General features: G+C 31.9%; 1 protein-coding gene across 2 annotated transcripts; it reads right to left on the bottom strand.

Moving 5' to 3' along the window:
• Positions 1–9688: 9688 nt before the first annotated feature.
• LOC149528615 (floricaula/leafy-like protein FL1) lies at positions 9689–15112 on the bottom strand. Of its 2 annotated transcripts, none has more exons than XM_089810650.1 (3): positions 13994–15112; positions 11130–11542; positions 9689–10334 (listed from the first exon to the last, which is right to left on the bottom strand). In XM_089810650.1, exons 1-3 carry the CDS (start codon positions 14493–14495, stop codon positions 10011–10013), a joined length of 1239 nt encoding a protein of 412 aa, XP_089666776.1. In that variant the 5' UTR covers positions 14496–15112; the 3' UTR covers positions 9689–10010. The 2 variants fall into 2 exon arrangements, with proteins under 2 accessions (XP_089666776.1, XP_089666777.1); XM_089810651.1 differs by having other exon boundaries at positions 11130–11398.
• Between the last annotated feature and the right edge of the window lie 2092 nt (positions 15113–17204).

The following is a 17204-nucleotide window of genomic DNA, read 5'->3' as shown; positions in this document are numbered from 1 at the left end:
TCGTCTTCTCCATGATCACCATGATGTACTGAAGATATTGAAAAGGATACCTTGTTAAGGGCCAAGAAGAGAATTCATATGTATTGTAATATTATGTAAGAATGTATTTAAACTCTTGTGGAAGAGGCAAGGATGTTGGATTTTCTTACTGGTTCTTTCCCGATGGAGCCTTGACCCAGGTTGATTAATAGAAGAGGGAAAAAATTGAGTAATATTCTTGCATTGAGCCTTTTAGTATTTCAATTCTTTATGTATGTTTATTTGAAAATGGATAAAATGATGATGTTTCACTCTTCCTACGATAATTATATGTTTTGTAATCATACTCTTTTGATTGAAGTTAATTAGGTAACATAGTGATATATATCAATCTATGCAATTTAAGATTAAAATATGTTGAGAAAATTTGCTTTTGATTTGTATTTGAATTTTGTAATTATTACATGAATGTGAGGAAGTTAAGTAACTCTAATCGAATTCTTGTGTATTACATTTAATATTATTATCTTTAAAAAAAAATTGTGTGTTCTTGCCCCGTATTTTGGGCATGACATTAGGCATCTTTATGTTTTTAATTTCATGCATTTGAATGTATACTTTCAAAGAAATGAATACAAGTGAGCAAGAATTTCTTTAGTTTCATTCTAATTCTTGTCTCCTTTCTCTGTAATCTGCAGTCTTATGTGATTTAAGGGCAAAGAACAGAGACCCATTTGCATCTCTTTAAGGTTGTATGTCTGATATGTTTTGTTGTTGGAATAAAGGGCCAAGTAAATGCTTGATGTGTTTGACAGGATTGTTGGTTATTTTGAGAAGGATACTTCATAAGAATGAGGTTTTCATGAACACTGATGTCTGATTCACAAAGTGATAAGATAGATCTGGTATCTTGTATATGAAATATGTCCTTGATATCATAGATGTATGTATTTAATTCATGGAATTGCCCAATAGATAAGGCACTGGTCAGCTATAGGATCAGTGATTCTTAATGTTGCATATTTGAGGTCTTGCTGAAATCAACATCATTAATTAAATGTTTTTCCCTTTCATGTTGAATGAACTGAAAAGGATGCCCTCACTCAGCTTATGAACTACATTGTTTTGTATCTAGTTATTGCATATCTATGTTATTGCATGAGTCAATAGGAGATTAAGGGTTTTTATCTACTTTGTTAGATTCATGAATATGTTTTAGCACTAGTACCATATAATTGAATCTAAGGTCCACCCACCTAGGTTTTGCAGAGCCTAAAGTAGAAGAAGGGTCTAGCCTTATAGTTGGCCTGGTGTCTGAAATGGTATGTTGAAAATGGGAGTTAGTTGCCCCTAGATGTACCTTATTCTCATTGGGGTAATTTGGAACCGTGTCATTTCAAAACACCAACAAAATAAATATTTAGTATCATTTTAGAGTCAAATAACCACTATTTAAATTTTAAAAACTTTGTTCTCACAATTACAATTTGTACCACATAAATTATATGTAAAAAAATAATCTTAAAATACCCTTTTATAGATATTTTATGTTTATCACCATATTCTAAAACTACAAGTATATCATAAGTAATAAAATATGTGAGGTTTATTATCTTATCAAGCGAAAATGTTAATAGCTTATTAGATTTTATTTTTTAAATGATGCATTTGGTGTGAGAGTTTATGTTGTGAAGAAATATTTTTTGTAACTTATGAACAATTTTATTTTGTAACTTATGAACAATTTTGTTTTCAATAGATACAATTTTCAAGATTTTCTATTATATTTAATAAAATGAGTTGTAAATTAATCAATGCACTAGAATTTACTTTGAAATTAGAAATTAACAATGCAATTTTATAATCATAAATGTATAAAATTAGATATATGTTGGTCACTTCATAAAATTAGGGCAAAGTTTTAAACTATTATCCATTGAAAAATTAAGCCTTTCATAGGTCATTAGTGTGCTACTTTTAGAGATCCATTTGTAAGAAGGTGGGACGATAAATTATTTTCTTAGAGATGGGGAAGTACTATTTATAACTCGCATTAGGCCCTTTTCTCGGAGATGGGCAAGTACTAATTCTAACTCGCATTACGCCCTTCTATCAAAACATAGTTATTTAAATATTATCATACAATGAACAATAAAATATCCTATCATGGGAGAAATGTATTATTCGTAAGGTAATGAAGAGATAATATTATATATGTATATATCATAATTGTACATTGGCTAAGAGGATTCTTTAACTTAAAGATTAGGCTAGTATGACATTGTTCAAGCTCTTAATGCCCCTTTTTGGTATTGTAACAAATAGAATATTTCTTACTTGGGATTGGCTCCAAATATTAGGCGGGTAAAAGGATTCTCACTATGAAATGTGAAATAGAGGAAAGGAAAATGATGATCATGTAGAATTCTACATTTTAAATTTGCTTTCAAATTATATGGTCTTAGATTTAGGTGGAATCTTATTTGGGTTCTTTTAGTTAACATTCATACTCTAATAAAAAGTTATAATCTTGGTATAAAGAGAAAAAGATCAAGGATTATTTACAATTGTACACATAGTCTTAAGTGAAATATTTAGTTAAAAAGGAATATCAAGATTTCCAAGAAAATGAGATAAGGAAGAATCTATTTGTAATAAAATTAACTCTTTATCTTTTGAAACTGGAGACTATTGGAATAAAGAGGGAAAATATTTTGATACTCTTCAAGATTTTATGTGCAATGTGTGGTTGGGATTTGAATATAAATTTGATCAATGGTACTATGAAGGGAAACTTAAAGAAAATCAAGGGAGGTTGCATCTTCAAGAAAGACCATAAAACCCTTTCCATTCAATCATTTGATTTAATATTAATTGGGAGTGAACAAAAACTTTCAAAACACCCTCATCATTTATCTCATTGTTGCCTATCATGTCTTTAAAAGATAGGAATACCATTGAAAATTAATGCTTTATATCACTCAATATTGAAATTTCTTATTTGATAACATGTTTGGGGATGCCCATCATGGATTGTTACATTTCAAGTTGAATAGGATACATCTTGTTACATCTTTTACAAGCTTATCATATCCCCTTTGTATTTTATAATCCACACTTCTATTTCTTTTTCTCTTTCAATAAGAACTTAAACTTTATTATAGCTTTTCCAAATATCTCTTTAATAAACTTTTTTAAAAACAAACATATTTCTTCAACATAATATATGGGGTACAAATCAAGTTATAGAAAGTATGCAAAGTTACCACTACTTTTTCAATTTCTCTTAAGTGCTAAACTCACTTAAAACACCTATACAAAATGGTTTTTGTGTATAGAACCATCTCTCTCTAAAAAAAAAAAAGAAATGTAAAATAGATGAATATGTTGTAGCTAAGTTACTACAAACTTTATATCTTGATTGGATAGTTGGTAAGTCTGAAATTTTCTTTCTACCATGCTCTTTCTCATGAAGTCATGACTGCTCTTAATAGAGGCCTAAAATTTCAAGAAGCTAGAAACTACTTGAAAACTACTTTAATTGTAGGTATTTCTTGTAGGGTTACTTCAAATGTGATGCAACATAAAGTTTGAAAACTCTCAAAATCTAAAACATAGTTCAAATTATTCCACTTATTGAGTATTTGCAAGTAGATAAGTCAACATCATTCCTCATCAAATATGACAATTTTTTGGTTCCTAAAACAATATGTTGAGCTATAGCATAGAATTAATCTTCCCTTCAAGCATAGAACTAATGTAGGATTTGGAAAATGAATAGAATATTAATTATAGGCCCATCTCTACACCTCAAGCTATGTTGGACTTAGAAGGAAATCCTTCTGGGTGTAGCAATTGATTCATTTAGGCATTGCCTAATAGATAATTTTCTCTTATAAATATGTCTAGAGATGTCAAAGTAAACTCAATAATAGCTCAAGCTATGAATAAATCTTTAATTTATTACGCTAAAAATTAGTTATTATAAAATAATTTATAAACAATGGAAATAGAAATGAAAGATGTGTCAGATTTACCAATTTTATCTCCTTTTAAGATTTGTATAAGAGAACACAATATCAACTCATTGTCTATTACAAGATGAAATAATCCAATCTAATAATAGCATGAACACAAAACTGATAATTATTAAACTATTATCATCTTACAATGATGAATGCTCATAAAATGCATGTAACATTATTTGAGATCATAAATGCAATACATTATCCCTCAACATTTGTTTGAAAGCAAAATTTACCTACTCCTTAAACATGAACTACCAATCAAATGCTTATGGCAGCAAATGTGTAATATAAACTATAATAATAATAACCCTTTGTTTAGTAAAAACAATGCATACATATAGAAGACATCACAGTATCACATTACTAGTCTAGTTAGAAACTGATTTTCTTATCATTACTCAAAACATTGATTACAAATGTTGTTGAAACATGAAGAGCACCTAAAACATAAACGCCATTCTCTCGTTTCATCGTTGACCTAATAATATGGACAATGGAATGAAGTGGGCACTTGATTCCTTAGCTTTCTTTTACATTTCCATTGCTATACTGCTCATTTATTGTTTTGAATGATTTGATGCGGATTCAGAATTCCAAATATTGGAAGTTCATATAGCCTCCTCCCTTTCTTCTGACGTCTCTCTTCTTTCCATTTCAAAGTGCCACTTTCATTTTCTACACACATCTTGAATGTGAAATGAAGAGTCAACCTCCTTTTGTACTATATCAGTCAACCCATTGATCTATACTATATTAACCAATCCACTGATTTACCATACAGTTTTATGATCATACGCATGTTAGTTACATACAATATTTTTATGATAATTAAAAATTCATTGAAAAGAGCATTGGGTCCTCTTGGATGCATCAAATAAACATCATAAATTTTAGACAACATTTCATAATATGTAACATAAGTAAATCTATAAGGAATTGAAAATTGATGCAAATCTATAGGTTGGACTCTTACATTCTTCAAATCCAATTTTCAAATTAGAATAACTTAGTGTTGATCTCTAAATTTTATTGTATATGATATTTTTGTATCAATGTTTTGAATCATATGAATTAGTAATGTGATTGGAAATAATTGTACAAAAACACCACACACAATCAAAATCAGAAAGCAACACTAAGATCACAATGAAAATATGGAAATCTCTTCACAACGATAGAGTAAAGTTTCAAGTAACTAGAATAACCTTCCCAATGTAATATGAAAAGGATATAATTGCTTGAACCGAAAATTTGTAAACAACTCAATAAGCTAAACAAGAAACTTATTTTTGGGATGCATTTCAGGCCTGTCCACAGTTACATATGCATTAAAATTTGTGAGAATCCATCCTGGAGTTCTAAAATTGAATGACCTTACAAGCAAATGTTTCAACAAACGTCTCACCAAATGGATTTACGTGATCACCTCTGAGTTAGGAAATTTTAATCATCAAAGTAGGGATTTAATGACTCGAGAGAAAATGAAAAAATTCAAAATAATGGAGATTTGTGGAATATACAAGTATAGATGGAATAAGTCACAAGAACTAAGAAATGAGGAATCTATAAAGTATTGATAGCATTTAGTGACTATACGAGGCAAGTTGCCTTGGTGAAGGAAGATAGGATCGAGGATGATAGTGGAGTTGAATGAGTGTTTGGTTGAATTTATCACTGAAAATTATCTATCATGGATTGCTCTCAAACTTTTTCATTCAAGTAATTCGATGAGTTTTGAGTCTATTATGTTCCTACCACATTACCAAGGCCTGTTAAGATGCATGGAAAGATTCTGATTTCACATAATAGGTTATCTAGCAACTATGAAATGCTAAAGGTGTGAATTTCTAATGGATTATTCTTAAGTGCTTTTAATGGGTTATTCTTAAATGCCTTTTGGAACATATCAGTGCCAAAAGAGTATATGATTATGTATTACTTTTATTTTTTTATCATTGAATTGTTTTGATTGATTTAGTATAGATTTTGTAAAAGAATTATTGATTGTTGTATAATCATTCATTTAACTATCATATTTCAACTAAAGAATTGTTAACTATTTGTTTACTTTAAGGCTTCCCCTCATATTCAAATGTGAATACTTGTATATCCTTGTATATAATTATGAGTTTAAGGTCAGTTTTAAGGGTTTTCCCAATTGTAAAGCATGTATGACTACATTTATCATATACTAAAGTATTGAATTGTTGTGCCAATGTCTAGGTACATCTGGTAAATTTCCATATTTGATAACTTCTAAAAGTTGACATCACTTGTGTGTGGTGAAGAATTCTAATAAAATACATGTTGATTAGGGTCCCAATTCATTATTCTTGAAGGGTGTTTGTGTATGATCACTAAAAGTTTAGTTTTCTTTACATGAATGGGTTTAAAGCCTAGAAGCTTATTTGCAAACATTTCATTGTACTAGGCACCCTGAAAATGTCCAAGAACTAAACCAATTGTTGATAAAGATTCTAATGTTTTTACATAGATTTTGAAACCACTTAACATCAACAAGAAGGAATTTATGCAAACTGAAGATTGAACTATTGTTGAAATAATATTAGTTCTCAAACTAATAAAACTAAATACATAACAAACTCACTAATTACTCCAACATCATAAAATCAAATATATAACAAACTCTTCAACTCACTAATTACACCCAATTTTCCTGTAGTCCAAGCTGCCTGTTAAGGAGTTGATAGCAATGAATTCCAAAGGCTAAACCCCAAAGGAATGACATCTAAAATGTCATAAGAGAGGATAGGTGTCCTTTAATGCCAAGAACATATCTATAACTCACACATCCAAGTTCTTATCAAATGCCATTCACAATAATCTGATGCTCAACAATGAAACTCCCACCTCTATTTATACTTTTCCTTCACCCTTCTAGAAGGAAATAAAATATTAATTAATTGTATTTACTAGAAGCTTCCCCCTTCCAATAATTAATACACTCTAAAAACTCCTTCTTTGCAATACAATAATTAATTGTGCTTTTAGAAAATTAAATTACTAGAGGCTTTCCCCTTTCCAATAATTAATGCATTGTCTAGAAGCTTCTCCTTGCAATACAATAATTAATTGTGCTACTAGAAAATTAAATTAATTAAATATAAAGTCACTTTTTTATTTTAATTTATTAATGACTTTATAAGAAATTAATTTAATCAATTTCTTATTTCTCCACTTAGCCTTTGGAGAACGTAAAGGCTAAGAACTCCACTAAGTTGCTAAAAAGATGGGGACATTACATTCATTGAGGAAGTGCCCCTAATGACAAGCAATATTGGAAAGACATTAGTTTACAAATTTCTCACCACTACCAACTAACTAAAATTGAGGGTTTATGTGTTGCTCAAATCCATAGAAAAAGCATTTGAGTGTATGGAGCCCTTACTTAATTGATTACAATCAATTATCTTCGTGACCATATTCACAAGTGATCTCACATTATTGATTTCTCTAGCTTGCCTCTTGTTAAGACTCTAACAAACAAATCTGTGTGGCTTTTCTACAAAGGTATTTGCACCATAAGAGATATTGCATCTTCTACAAATTAAACCCCTTTATTGATTTATGATATTGCTATTAGGATTTAACTATATAGTTTTTTAGTCAAACTCATTAACCCATGTCTCATGAGTAGTGATTCAACATAATCCATCTCCCATGAGAATAAATGGAGCACTTAGCACTCATTGGATGACCCATGTTTCATGAGTAGTGATTCCACATGAATGCATCTCTCGTAATAATGAATGGAACAGTTAGCAATTCATAAGTAGTTATTGATCATGAAAGAGATGAATTCATGTTAAATAACTACTCATGAAACATGAGTGAAGGAGTTTGACTAAAAAACTACACAGTTAAATCTTGATAACAATATTATAGTTTGACTTTTCTTAGAAATTATCTCCTACTTATCAACCCTTTATTAATTTCCATCCTAATTATAAACTTACTTTGATTCTTAATCTATATATAATATTTAAGAGCTCAACCTAATGTCATGTTGCATAAAATAGTATTGTAGCTACCTTATACTAGATGAAAAGTCTAACAATATCATGTCTAACAATAGAATCATGATATTGCCTTCAAGAATTATGCTTATTGTTTGTTGTATAAAATGTTCAGCTCATTATGCATTGATTTCCTAACTCGTCCTCTCTCACACGACTTTTAAGACTTCAAATCTAAATTTGTGTACCTTTACACTCTAAAACTTTATTCGTTAAATTAGCCCAAATGTTCGACTTATAAAAAGTAGAACTTTTAAGGATTTTTTATTTTTATTTGTGTACACTTGCATGGCAAGAATTCCTATCGAGGAGTTGCCACTTCCAGACCCAAGTTTCGCTCATCTTGGTCTATGCCCTAGTTACGTTTGCCTTCAAAGTTTGCGTAAATGCCTCCAATGATGATTTATAAATCATCTTGTCTCAAAAAAAAAAGTTATTTGAAATTTATATGTCCTCATTAATAACAAGTTTTTAAAACGCCCCGCCAAGCATAAGGGTGGATATGATTAGAATGAACTTTCTCCTACATGGTAATGTTCTATTTTGAAGATAAACGATTTCTATTTTGTCTCTGTTACGCACTTCTTTTGATGTTTTCTAGAGCCTTTTTAACTTTTATCATTGTTTCTTGTGAACATATGCATGGTTCAAATTTTTAAATTAAATACTTATTGGGAACTTTAAAGGTGGCTTTGATAGCCATTTGTGACAAGTACTATACAATCATTAAAGAGAACTTGAAAGATTACATTGAAATGCTCAAATTAAGTCCCCAACAAAATCTTGCACACTGGTCTACCCGAGGGGGAGAAAAGTATGGCTCCCATTGTGTAGCCTTTTAAATAGACCTATTCTTCAGTCCTTCCCAAGACAAACATAGGCTTTAGAATGTTCAATCATAAGTAGCTCTACAGTGACATGTGATTACAAAATATTATAGATATGAAACTTTGATTTGGTTATGTTTCATCTCGTTAAGAGTAAATATTTTCCTGTCCAACTCTAAGATTATCAAGGTTGTTCACCATGGATTGCCTAATGGAACATGTCTTCCAAGAGTTCTACAGTCTATTTCATCAAACTAAGTGGTTCTTTAAGTAGTAAATTTCAAATAGTTTCGTAAATAATTACTTGATATTCGACTTCACATTCAGCAATAATGGAACTTAGATGGACTTTATGCATTAGAATGCAAGCTTTGTGTTTCTAAGTAGGTGTTTCTGTTCACATTTAGCGATTCATGCAGGCGTTTGAATTAAACTGTATATGCTTCTCATCACAGTCAGTGATTCATCACAATATCTTCACGCTGATAAAATGCAGGCTTTTGAAATAAACTGTGTATGTTTTTTACTCCACTACAATATCTTACACATCCTACTTTTCTTACCAAATTATTTATTATGTTATAGAAACCCTTCACTAATGAACCTAACCTCTTGTAAGCGAAATTATTCATTTTAATGAAACCATTATAGAATCTAACCTCTTGTGTGCAATGAGAAAATTATTGTATTTTAATTGTATTAAGGATATTGAATATATTAAGCCCAATCTCTTAATAATTATCACATGATTGTAGCTCTTAAGCAAGCATCAAGAGTGTTCAACTGATTACCATGGGAAACTACTTGAAACCAATCAGAAAAGACGAGATTTTGAATCATTGAAACAGTTAGATTCATACTCCTCCCATTGCATATACAGTTGTCAAAGGAAGAAAGGCTTAGAAACACAATGCACAGTGAGATATGATAGAAATTACAATGTCATATGGAGAGAGTTTAGTGTAGCATCAAATGTTGCCATTGTTTGCTACTCAGCATGTGATAAAGTTGCCTTGACTGGAACAAGTTGGTTCAAGCTCAGGTGCTAATAAAGCCTATACAATGTCAAAAATATGGCCAAGTAACACAATGCACAAATTGAATATGAGAAGATGAGAATTGTATGGAGCATCAGTTTACTATTGACATTCTTTGCTTCTCTCCATGTGGCACAATTGCCTTAGTTTTGTGGGCACATACCAAATCTTAAGCTTTTCATTTCTATTAAAAACGCCCTCTATGTCCCAATTGTTTTCCCTGGCTATGGCTACTAGAGGATAGTAACAGGCCTGGCGCCAAGCCCCAACATTTTCTCCCCTCTCCTTGTATATTCTTCTGAGGTGATTGGATTGCTCGCTGTCTAAACAATGTAGAGCATAACAATGAACATAATGTCGCATTTTAGGTTTGTTTATGTAGACTGCACCAGTGTACTTTGCATGGCGAAATACCTGATTTGTTACCTGCAATCACAACCAAATATCCATGTTTCTTTATGTATGATGATCAAATACATGAAATTTCCAGTCCATAATAATGTCAAGATTTTGTTTCTTGAGTTACCAATGTATGTTTTTAGTTGCCAATGTTTGGGATCAAATCCTAAGATCCATCATCAAAGTAGATAGCTAGAGAAGAAATGATGCATATGATAGTCCGATGCAGATGGGACAGTTGAGAGTGTTGACTTGGTGGTCAGCACCTCCTTGAAGATTCATGTAGTGGATCAGGGTAAATTTGGGCATTTGTATCAGGCATTAATAGTTTAAGCTTTTGGTGCAACAGCAAATGCTTACAACAAGTGGTAGTATCAGAGCTTTGGGTCACCGGTTGAATCTCTCAAAAGTGGGTGCTGAAGGCTCATTGGTGCTGAGAGGAAAATTGTTGAGAGTGTTGACTTGGTGGCCAGCACCGCCTTAGAGATTCGTGTAGTGGATCCAGGTAAATCTGGACATTTGTATTGGGCATTAATAGTTCAAGCTTTTGGTGAACAGTAAATGCTTCCAATTGAGATTAGCCCATTCAGATTTGCCTCTTACCATGAAGTATCAGGCATTTCATATTTGATCATGGTGGACAAATATTCTCTTTACTTTTATGTCTATGTAGTAATTTTACTTAGAACAATGTGGAAAGTACCTCTCATCATAATGTCACATTTAGAAAGTTCTAGATCAGTCTCCAATCTTCCACACACAACAAAATTAAAAAATATAGTAGACTGCTACAGAAGACAAGTTTTGGGAAGAAATCATTACCTTGGTTGGGCATTTCTCTCCCCTTTCCTTGGAGATTCTTTGGACTTCTAATAAGAATTTCCCACACTGTTCATAGAGATCAAAGAGATAATCCAGGCCATTTTTCTTTCCCCTGGCTAGTTCTCCTGGTTCAGTGACAATGAAAGGATGCTCTCTGGGCCTATCCTCTCCATCCTCTCCAGCTTCTTTGGACCTCCTCCTTTTCTGTTTACTAGAATCCATTTTCCTCTCATCACTTTCACTGCTATGCTCAGGCATCCCCATCAGTCCTGAACCACATAAATTTCCATTATTATTATTATAAGGGATGATAAGGCCACCTTTGCAGGTGTTGATATTCAATGGAGCATGATCTGCACTAGCACTTTCTGCCAAAATCAGCTGATCACTTGTTCTCACGTCCTTAGAGGTCCCTGCAAAATTATTCCAAAAATAAAAACATACCCAGAGGCAGAATAGGGTTATCCTTACATCAATGCATATAGCAATTCAAATTATATGTGATAGAAGGTAGCAAATCATGTGAATCATGATACAGGAGAGTCAATATGTGGATTTTAGAAGACAAAAAAAATATCTAGAGTAAGAAAATCTCAGAGCTCCAAACTATATTATTATTACATCTTGCCATATATTTATATAAGCTAGTGAATTTCAGGAAGTAAGCTCAATTTAACTGTAGGACTTGTAAACTAAAAGATTCAAACGTAATATTCTGCTTGTATTTGCACTTTTAAAATGGTAATGAAAGTAGTATCTATACTAGAATATATTAACCCAAACATTCACAGAGTATAACCTCTGAAACGAGAAGGAAACTAGAAAATTGTTTACAAACACAAATTGTAGGACTTGTAAACTAAAAGATTCACACATTATATTCTGCTTGTATTTGCATTTTCAAAATGGTAATGAAGGTAGTATCTGTACTAGAATATATGAACCCAAACATTCATAACCTCTGAAACGAGAAGAGAACTAGAAAATCGTTTACAAACACTTCGTAGAATACAAGCTATGAAACAAGAAGAAAAGTAGAAAATTGTTCATCTATAACATGAGAGAGTATGGTAAAACGGCTAGATAAAAAAGGACTGCCCAAATTATGTTGATAATTTGTGAGTGGACTCAGGATAATCAGTAATGCTACTCATTTGAATCTAACAAAGCCATTATTCAAGTCTATGTCCAAAAACAGCATGACTACTAAATCCTTGCTTTCTTCTAAGGTTTGGAGTAAAAAAAGTTTCCAAGGATTCAGGTGGGTGAAAGATAATCCTCAATCATGCAAGAATTCCTTTAAAAGTTGATACCTGTTGTGCAATATTTGTATCAAAACTCTCATAGAGTGACATCAAAAGCAGCCAACCATATCATAAGAACAAAATTATAAAACCAAAAACTAATATGGGAGAGAATGTGAACAACACAATAGGATTTGTGTTCAGAATAACACTAGGTAAAATCCATTCTGCAATCAAAGTAAAGATTGTGGAACGGTAAGAGTTTTTTCTAAAGAGATACACAACATGAAATACTATGATATTATCTGTTTCTTCAAGAGACAAAGTTTAGATACACTGCAGTGCTCTAAACAGCTGTGTATCCAGAAGATTTTATTCAAGAATATCTTCCTCGCATTCGACAAGATTCTTACAATGTCAAATACTTATATAACACCACTTTCTTGTAAAGACAGTTTTCAATCTTTGGTGTGATCATCTCTCCCTGCAAACCTTCATGCTATAAGAGAACGCCCTTTGAACTATTTGCCTGCACTCACAATATGGTCAACTATACCACCTTCTTTTAGAAAAAAAACTGTTGAATTCACATATCAATTTACTTCTAAACATGGCGACAAACAATGGTTACACATAAAGAGCAAAATTCTTTAACTATTTCAATATATATATATATATATATATATATGTAAAACTTCTCACGGCCTCCAAATATATAGGATTGATACAATACTGTTCTCTCTTCTGAAGACTCCTTCAGAGACAAAATATTTGTTTAATCAATCTGTACATGCAAATCATTTCATCCCAGATGAAGAAAATACATGTCCGCACTCCAATGTACTACAGAGATCCCATCTACATAGGTAGGAATGCATAGAATTGATTCCTCTATTTTCCTATTAAAACATAAGTTGTCTAATCAACTCTCTATTTTCAGGTAGGAAAAATTGTAATCTCTTTTGAAGATACCAATACATTCCTTGTGTTTTTCGTAACATCAAGGTCTAATCAAACTGTACACACAAATCATTTCACTCCTTCAGCTTTTCAATGAAAGAAAACTACACATGTAAACAAACAGACCGAAGTACTCAGGATATCACATCTATTTATGTACTGTTCTAATCAACTCTTTCTTGATAAGTAGGAGATATTTCTTATCAACTCTTTCTTACCACATAACAACATCCAACAAATAGCTTCCCCACATAGCCCAAAGTTATTTCTAGTGTCAAGACTCTGATACTCTCTTTTTTCTTCTCTTCTTAACAGTTTTAAAAATCTAAAAACCTGTCTAACCAACTGCCTACATTCAACCATCAGTGCAAAATTGTAAATAAGAGCAAGCTTCTCGATTTCAAAGGCACATTTTTGTACCAAATCAACTTCTCACATAAAAACCATTGTAGATAAGGCTAATTAGTAATTTCCTTTTGGGATTAAATTCTGTGGAATTTTCAAAATCTACTTTCAAATCACATGATTTATCATCATAGGAAAAGTGGGCCTAAAGCAAGAGCCCACAACACAACAGTAAATTGTGAGCCTCACATATGGGAGGTCTTGGGTTCAAATCTACTCAAATAATTAATCTCACCAAATAATTCCATATATTACCTTCAGATGCCATGGCAACTGCAAAAGTATTTTGATCTTCCTGAATCCTCTTTCTCTCAGCCTCAGACAATAGTTCCAACTTGTGCATCTCCAAGCTATCCTGCAATCTCTTCTTCTCAGCTCTAATGGCGGATTTGATCCCATACCTCTCGCCCAAAAGAAGATCCATCCTGTAGATCTCAACAAGGGTTTTCATCAAATCATCAACCTCTTCCTCCGTCATGTTGATAAGAGTATTAGCAGTGAAACCCATTTCATTCATCTTGGCCATTGTCAAGTACCTCACTCCATACTCTCTGAACAACTCTTCAAGGGACTTCAATTCCTTTCTTTGATTCAATGGAAGAACAAACTCAAAAGACGAAGTAGGCTGCCGAGTGTTTAATATGTGTTCCTTGTTAAATAGAGTTGCCTGTGGATGTTGTGGTTGTGGTTGTGGTGGAGGAGGAGATGGTCTCTGCTCCCACCTGAAAAACCCAGCAGGGAAATTCTCACCATCCATTAAAACAATTTATTAGTGTGTTCCAGGGGGCAGAGACAATTCTGCTATATTGGATTAAGACATAAAACAGTCCATGGAGCAAATGCATGCAGAGATATATTATTCAAACTTTCTAGTTGATATGAAGATTCTAGGCAGGCAGGGAGACAGGAGAAGGACTGAGATTATGACTAGGTAGAGGAGGGTTTGTACTAAGGCAAAAGGAAGTGTTGGACAAAATGTACCTTACAACTACTTTTTTGCACCCCCAAAAGACCCTCTAATATCCAGTGCATTTCTCTGTGTGGTTTTGAGATGGGGAATGGGGAACAGCATGGCCATTCATGTATTTAAAGGTGTTTTCTTGTCTAAGATTGTGTTTAGTGGCTTTACTGGCTTAGAACAAATTATGGTAATAAAATAAAAGCATTATAATGAGAGGTGGCTTCGGTAAGAAACAGTATAAAGGCAAAAGCAGCTGACTCTGCAGTTTCACTGCACTGCCAAAAATCTTGGCGAAATCAAAGTTTCAATGAAGTGTTCCAGTGTTTTCTAAGCAGACCATGGTATGGTTTACCAGTCAGGTCTTCTTCGATTTTTACAGAGCGTGATAGAGATGTTTCATCTGAGAATAAATATTATATTATTAAACGTTATGTAATAGTTCAACCTATAATTTGTTATATATATAGCCGTATAATTCAGTTTAGTGTCATGTTTCAATCTATAATATTTTATGCAGGAATTCATACGGTAGTTGTGTTGTGAGGTTGAGATTGTTTAAAGAGATGATTGGGTGGTGGGAGATTAAGATTGTTTATTTATGGAGATGATTGGGGCAACATTTTTTATTTTATTTTTTTTTGTTGTTTTTAACGTTGGTGTTACATTGAGAGTAAAATGAAGTAAAAATAGATTACAAAATGTGATGATTTTTATTAAATGTTTAATACAAATTGATCTAATAATATATGTTTGTTTAATATTATTGTAAGGTAAAGATAAATGTGGCTTAATCAGTGGATAAACATGTTTAGATGAATTCTAGTATGGTTTTGTTTTTTTTTAATTCTTAGATTTATAAATTCAAAAAAAAATTACAATTTTAAACTATCCAACAATAGAATTAGTTGTTAATTTATGTGTGTAATAAAATATGATAAGAAATTAATGGAGTAAAAGAGGACTATAAATACTTTGTATTTAAGTTTTGCAATGTAGATTAAGCTAACACTTGTGTGCGCACTACTAAGTAGGAGTGAACACTATTAAGGAATTTGATCCTACATTGTTGGATGAAGACTTAATTATGTTTCTAATTATAAATTTAGTCAAAGAAAAATTAAAGAATATGCTCCTAATTGAAATGAACCAAGCATCGAATAAATAATCTTGATTTCGATCTTTATCATTGAATAGAAAAGAAAGATAAATGATCATCTAAAACAAATGATCCAAATAATTTTTGGCACACTCAAAAAGAATGTACCAAAAGTCAAACATTTTTTTCGAGATCTTTGAAAATATAGTGAGTTTTTCTCCATTTTTTTGTTGTATCATGGAAACAAATGCTGAAAATTTCACAAATATGCACTATATTTTCGATTTTATTTTTTTTGGTCAAAGGTGCATTTTTCCTCCTAGCCACGTATATAATTTTCTATGATAAAAATAAGCATTAAGTTATACCTCGCTACTTGTTTCTATCTTTTTTTATATTTTAGTACTTTATTCATGCTGATGTTTTTTACTAAATTTTTTTATTTTTGTTCTTTAAAGATTGTTTCAAAGGCGCTTATGAACTTCATTTATCTACATGTATGATGTCTGTTGGTGTAAATAAGTATTTACTATTTACAATTTACTTAAGTTTACTTAGGTTAATGCATTATTTAATTATTTATTAGTTAGTCACCTAGGACTATGTGTACTCTTGTGAGTTGTCATGTTGACAACACAAGAGTTAGCACTCTAATTATGCACATGGTGTCTACAACATAGGAGTTAGCACTTTATTTGAGCACATGGTGTCTACAACATCTCTATGTGTGAGACACCTTGATATACTTATCCTCTCATTGATGCACGTATATTCATGCACAATGGAGGATGTATGTTTAGTTGTCATGCTTATCTCCTAATTCTTTCTAGAACCATTCTACATGCATCTTAAAGGCCTTTATATACAGGCACTCCTAGTGTGCATATATTTTTTTTTGAGATATTCATTCTCATATTGATCATACTCTTTTGGTCTATTGTTGTGCTTGTGTTTGAGTTCCTTGATCTCCGGTGATTTTGTCCTAAGGAAAATTCTTATATGGTATCAAAGCTTGGAAAATTTCTCTTCATATAGTCGTTCAAGACCATTCTTGCTTCAGCACCTCAACCCAGATCTAGAGTATCGCAATCATTGGAGTGTCTAGAGCCAAAGCGGACCTTGCCATTGCATCTGAAATGTCGATTCGGTGAAATTTGACTATAAATTTGCCTACCTTAGACCATTGTCAAATTTAAGGCAAAAAAATTTTGCAAACTGGCACCCGAAGGCCCGATTTGCAAATCCATTATGATTGTTTTATAGATCTACAAATTAATTCTTCAAATCTAATTTAATTTCTCTAAATTTTCTATTAGATTTTATCTGTCATTTTCGTGCAAATTTTTGAAATATTTTTAGCCCTTTGGGCCTACAGAGAAATATTTTTTACAGCAACTGGGTGGTGAAAT

The sequence above is a fragment of the Cupressus sempervirens genome, chromosome 11 (genome assembly GCF_028749045.1).
Source record: "Cupressus sempervirens isolate cs-2001-9-10 chromosome 11, ASM2874904v1, whole genome shotgun sequence".
NCBI lineage: Eukaryota > Viridiplantae > Streptophyta > Pinopsida > Cupressales > Cupressaceae > Cupressus > Cupressus sempervirens.
The sequence above is the reverse complement of the archived record's forward strand: the minus strand, read 5'-3'. Positions and strand labels throughout refer to the sequence as shown.

What these genes read in the sequence shown, in the direction of transcription:
- LOC149528615 (XM_089810650.1), bottom strand. Translation starts at nt 14,495, where the DNA reads ATGGATGGTGAGAATTTCCCTGCTGGGTTTTTCAGGTGGGAGCAGAGA. An exon ending in AGTTGCCATGGCATCTGAAG is followed by an intron (nt 11,543 to 13,993) that starts GTAATATATGGA and finishes ATAATTTTGCAG; the next exon opens with GGACCTCTAAGGACGTGAGA. An exon ending in GAGAGAAATGCCCAACCAAG is followed by an intron (nt 10,335 to 11,129) that starts GTAATGATTTCT and finishes TTGTGATTGCAG; the next exon opens with GTAACAAATCAGGTATTTCG.